The 6,152-nt window shown below is 47.9% G+C and overlaps 1 protein-coding gene across 4 annotated transcripts in view; it reads right to left on the bottom strand.

Moving 5' to 3' along the window:
* ANTXR2 (ANTXR cell adhesion molecule 2) overlaps positions 1-6,152 on the bottom strand; it is a 185,346-nt gene that overhangs the window by 97,202 nt on the left and 81,992 nt on the right. For all 4 annotated transcript variants that reach the window (XM_025208515.1, XM_025208516.1, XM_025208517.1 and 1 more), the window contains one exon: positions 2,878-2,953. In XM_025208515.1, the coding sequence (XP_025064300.1) occupies positions 2,878-2,953 (76 nt within the window). The remainder of the gene's footprint in view (positions 1-2,877; positions 2,954-6,152) is intronic.

Here is a 6,152-nt window from a genome sequence, read left to right on the forward strand (position 1 = left end):
CTACAGCCCCCCCCCCATCCCCACTGGTGCCTCTCAATTCCAACCTGCAGCCCCTCGCCCTGCCCCCAGCCCTGCCAAAGCAGGCCCCCAGCTACCAGGGCTATTGGACCCAGAGGCTGCATCCTGCCCAAACCCTACTTTCTGCTCTTGTGGGTGCCAGCCACAGCCAGCCAGCAGCACCTGAGCCCCAGCTACCACATGTGAAAGGCAGCAGCTGCTGTACTTGGGGCAGAGGGAGAAGCACAGAGCCTGGCCTCATCTCCCCTCCCCTGCCTGTGGATGACATGGCCATAATGGAGCTGAGCAGATCCCGTGGAGAGTGAGGGTGGGAGGAGGATGTGGGCTGCCCACTGTGGGGTTTGGGGCTCCCAGCCCTGCTGCCCTCCCCGAGTGCACCCACAATCCAGCAGGTGGGATCTGGCATGGGAGGGCAGCATGGAGCAGAGAGACTTGATGCTGCTACTGACACTGGGAGCCCCGTGCCAACTACACTGCCTGCCATGGTGAGGCGCCACCTGCCAGGTGGACAGGGCACGTCACCTTAGTGGTACAGCTGGTGAGGAGCTTCCAGCAGTGGCGGCATCGAAACTGAGTCTCCCTGCCCCACTTTGCCCTTCCACACCGGGTCCCGCCTGCTGGACTGCGGAGGCAGCCCCTACCCAGTGGTAGTCCAGCCAGGATGCAGCCCCATGTCCTGCTGTCCATGCAGAAATCTGGAGAGGCCATGCTGCCCTGACACATTACCAATGGGCGTGCCTGGACTGTGGTCCCAAAGCCCTGGCCCTCCAACTACCCCCCTCCCACAGGCCCACAAACTTATCTTTATCCAGCTGCCAGAGTTGCTCCCACCACCCTGCCTGGCTGTATTGCCAACAACATGTGTGAGAATGCATACATGCATGTGGTGCCCTCTACCTTCCATCGCCCTCTCCAGCTCCTGACAGCCCCAAGTTACTTCTATTCTGGCAGCAGTGAGGAAGTAAATTGACTTCATAGCTCATTATAATCTACTTGATTCCTTCTGAACTCTTCATTCTGTAGGTGTTAATGACACACTTTCCTTTTCTGCAATTCTGCTGTCTGGTAGCTGCTCTGTCAACCTACAAAGGAAATTCATGGTTTCTCACTTTAAAGGGGAAAATCCACATTTTGTCATGGGAAATGGAAAACCTGGATCTCTGATCATCATATAACACAACATATATTAAAGGTACGTCTCTTGTTCAGATTCAAAAAACAAAAATCAAGCTTCCTGGAACATCTGGATAGCACATTGAAAATTATTTCTACATCTGAGCTAATGTTCACCTGAGTTAACATTTCCATACCTGATTAAATGTTTCTTGTTAGAGTAAAAAAACCCCACACCTGTAGGACTATGAAATGGGAACTACATTACTAGGAGCAGCTAACAGACAGCAGAACTGCAGAAAAGGAAAGAGGGTCATTAACACCTACAAAATCAAGAGTTCAGAAGGAATCAAGTAGATTATAATGAGCTATGAAGTCAATTTACTCCCTCACTGCTGCCAGTATAGAGGTTCCATGGCCACTACCAGGCAGTGACCAAGAATCAAAGGGGTGTGCAACTGCAGCACCACACCCCCCCTCTCCAGATCTTCCCCCTGAATGTCATAACTAGATCAGTGAATGACTATACCACAAATGTTTCTTTTGATGTAGTTGTATTTATACCTGCTCTGGAGGGCAGGTCCCTACAGAGGTGGAAGCCACCCAGTGGCTTCAAAGCTATAGTTGCACATTGTAGCAACTATAATGCATCTCAACATATTGAGGAAATAATAATGCAGATTGAGAGGCACTGCACATATGGAAAACTTAATTCCATTTCCTGACTGACGGGGTACGGAACATTTAGAAGCAGCAAAAAGACTGGCTGGAGGAAAAGGGGGATTCCCCTTGTTTCCCCTTTATAATTAGATTTTCTGTAGAGAATTTAACTTCAGAAATTTCTGAAGAAATTTTCAAAAGAAGCAATGGTGATGAAAAAAGGAAACCCTGTATATATATTACAGAGCACTGCCAGTCAACCTTTTGGCCCCACAGGCCAGATGAGTGGTGTAGGGCTGATCCAAAAGCCCCAAGCCACCTCCACCCAGCTCTGCCTACCAGGATTGAGCTCCAGGGCCCCAAACCACCTCTATCTTTCTCTGCACACTGGGATCAGGCTCTGGGGACCCACACTGTCATTGCCTGGTCCCACATGCTGGGATTGAGTTCTGGGACCTTGTCCCACCCTTGTCCAGCCCCATGCTCCAAGATCAGGTCCTGCACTGCCCTGTGTGCCCAGCCTAATGAGCAGAGCCAGATCTGATCCACAGGTGAGGGACTGAGCATCCCTACTGTAGAATCTATATCAGGAGACAAGGTCATCCATTTAATCATGCTGGGCAAAACATGTGATTTGTATATTATTTGGAAATTTAACATAATATATATGGAAATGTTCTTTCAGCATAGATTCATGCACAGCAGAATGCTAACTAAACATACAGTTGTCTGCCACTTTTAACAGGAAACGTTAAATGAATCATTTGACATATTATAACTGCAGAAAAATCTGTTCATTACCATTCAGTTCATCAAGGACAGACAGCCAGCTGAAGTTTCTTTGGGAGCACTGAATTTCTATACAACAAAAAATCTACACTTATTTAGAATGGGGATTTAGGAGATATTATTATATATCCCTACATTTAAATGTAGTTTTACAGTTATGTTTTTTCACCTATTATTGAAGAGCTATAGCTCTTCTTTAAGATTTTCACACCCACAAGGTTATGTGAGGATAAGGTTATCTATACAAGTATCAAAATTTCCACAGTCCACATTAAATTATGTTCATTATTTACTTACACATTCTGAAGCAGTAATTGTTAACGAGTCAGTGAAGAAAGACTGTCCATTCAAACTCACTTGAACTTCCATTATTCTGGAAATAATAATAATAAAAAAAATCACAAGTAAATAAATCAGAAAAGCTATACATAGCAAGGAGGAATTTTCCATCAGTCATTCTTTCTTAAAATAAAGCAAGAAGTGTGGTACACCTAGGGTCTGGAAAAAGGGCCTGGACAAAGTTAAAAGACAACTATTCTCCATCAAAACCTAGAGTACTAAAAGTAGGGGGCACTCACTGAAATTTAGTCAGACAATTAAAAGTAACATGAAAAAGTACTTTTTTAAAAAGCAGTGCATAGTTAACTTGTGGAACTCATTACCACAAGAGGTTGTAGAAGCAGATAGTACAGCCAGGTTCAAAAATGGATTAGACAAAAAGCATGGACATTAGATCTAATAATAGCTATTACAAAGAACAGTCAGAGATGTATCCTCTGCTTGGAGGCATCGCCAAACCAATGGCAGTGAATTCCAGAGAGGGTAATGAACAGGGGGTAGATCACTCTAGCTGTACTCAATTCAATACTCACCCACTACAGCAGTGGAGGGCAATCTTTTTGGCACGCATGGCAAATATTAAGCTCTGCCCCCTCCACAACTGCCATGCCAGACCCCTTCCCCCATCCAATCTTCTGCTCTGTTTTATTATCCCTACCCTATCTACCACTGTGCTGCCTGTTTCATCCCCAATCTGCCACATGCCACAGACAGAGGCTGTCTGTGCCACTTGTGGCACATGTGCTGCCAGTTAACTGCTACTGCTCTAAAGCATCCACTCCTGCCACTGTTAGAGACAGGATACTGAGTTACATGGACCAGTGGTTTGACCCAGTATGGCACTTCTACAAGGCCACATAGTGCCACAGTGCATCAGAAGTCACAAAAGCAAAAGCATGCGCAGCTCTTAGAAAATCCCATAGTGCATTTACTTTTAGTTAGCTCACATGTTTAGCCATTCAGCTAATATGGAGGTTAGCTGCCCAGCTTAGAGAACCAAGTGTGGTGCTTTGGATTCAACTTATCTTTGCCTTAGTTTATCTGAATGTAAAATGGGTGTCTTGATAATTAACTACTCATATAGGAAAGGTCAATATTTGAATCCCAGTTAGATATCCTTGAGCAAGAGAGCTATCTACAAGTATTAATCAATCCACACCCAAAAAAAAAAAAAAAAAAAAAAAAAAATCACACCATGTCCAACTAAGCTCCTCCAGCCCATAGACCATTATTCCATGCTCCTTATTCATGTGGACACCAATGACACGGCTCAGAGCACTCCCAGCTGTGTCATGAGGCGCTACAGGGATTTGGGAGTAGAACTAAAGGGCCTGGGGGCACAGGTGGCGTTCTCTTCGATCCTCCCAGTCTCAGGGTATGGGCTGCGGAGCGAGAGGAGGATTCAGGTAGTTAACCAAAGAGTGCGGCGCTGGTGTCATCGGGAAGGCTTCGGCTTCCATGACCACAGTCCACTCTTTGCCAAGAGAGGCAGCTAACTGCTGGGAAGAGATGGCCTCCACCTCTCTCCCCTGGGTAAGAGGCTCTTCTCAGCCAGACTGGCTGACCTGCTCCACCAGGCTTTAAAACTAAGTCCACCAGGGAACGGGGGGACTACCACCACTGCTGGTCCACTGAGCAACCCTTGAAAAGCCCGCAGGCCAAGGCACTTAAGGGAGCCCACCCCTGCCCCAGCCCTGGTACAATCTGTGGGCAAGGCAAGAGCCCCCAAGGGGACACTTGCCTGCCTGTACAAAAATGCCAGGAGCTTGGGGAATAAGCAGGAGGAACTCGTCCTCCTGCTTAAACACAAATAATTATGACATCATAGGGATAACAGAGACCTGGTGGGACTCCACCCATGACTGGACCATGGGTATAGATGGCTATACCTTGTACAGGAGAGATCGAATAGATAAAAGGGGCGGGGGTGTAGCTCTCTATGTTAAGGAAAGCTACCCATCCCTGCAAGCTGATGTTGGCGACCAGGGTAGACAACTGGAGACCCTCTGGGTTAAAATCTGTGGGGAACACGGCACAGGGGACACAATGGTGGGAGTCTACTACAGACCTCCCACTCAAAGTCAAGAGCTTGACCAGGAGTTCGCCCGGGAACTGGCTGAAGCCACATGCTCCAGGACCATGGTTGTCATGGGTGACTTCAAGTACCCAGACATCTCATGGAAGGATCACTCAGCAAAATCTGAGTGGTCGCAAAGCTTCCTATCGTGAGTGGATGACCTCTACCTGACTCAAGAAGTTTACGGGCCAACGAGAGGTAAAACACTGCTCAACCTGGTACTGGCAACTGGGGATGACCTAATCGGTGACCTAGTGATTGATGGGAAGCTGAGTGACTGCAACCACGAGCTGATCACCTTCACCATCCACCGTAAAGCTGGCAAGTCAGTCAGCAACATGGAAGTCCTTGACTTCAGGAAAGCCGACTTTGACAAGCTCAGGAGGTTTGTCAGTGAGGCCCTAAGGGACCACGACCCCAGAGAGAGGGGAGTTCAGGAAGAGTGGTCGCTCCTCAAGGGAGCGATCCTCAATGCAAAAGCTAATTCTCTTCCATCTTGGAGGAAAAGCATCAAGAGGGCACAGCAGCCCCCCTGGCTCTTCAGGGATCTAACAGACCTCCTGAGGCTAAAAAGAAAGGCCTACAAAGGATGAAGGACAGGATTCACCTCCAAGGAGGAATATTCTGCGCTGGTCCGGTCCTGCAGGGAGCAAACCAGGAAAGCCAAGGCTGCAACTGAACTCCAACTAGCTTTGAGTATCAAGGACAATAAAAAGTCCTTTTTCAGATATGTGGGGAGCCGGAGGAAAAGCAAGGGCAACATTGGACCCCTGCTAAACCAGATGGGACAAGTGACAACTGACGCCCAAGAAAAAGCCAACCTATTAAATGGGTACTTTGTGTCGGTCTTTCATCAGTCCCATGAGACGCCCATGCCCACTACGGGACAGGGAGGTCCGGGTGAGGGAGATCCCCTGCCCTCCATCAATGCTGACCTCGTAAAGAAACACCTTGAGAGTCTGGATACCTTCAAGTCAGCCGGCCCTGACAATCTACACCCCAGGATACTCAAGGAGCTGGCGAGCATCATAGCCCAGCCTCTGGCACAGATCTTTGAGGACTCCTGGTGCTCTGGTGAAGTGCCCAAAGACTGGAAGAAGGCCAATGTGGTACCTATCTTCAAGAAAGGGAGGAAAGTGGATCCGGCAAACTACAG

Source organism: Alligator sinensis, unplaced genomic scaffold (assembly GCF_000455745.1).
Source record: "Alligator sinensis unplaced genomic scaffold, ASM45574v1 scaffold565_1, whole genome shotgun sequence".
Taxonomy (NCBI): domain Eukaryota; kingdom Metazoa; phylum Chordata; order Crocodylia; family Alligatoridae; genus Alligator; species Alligator sinensis.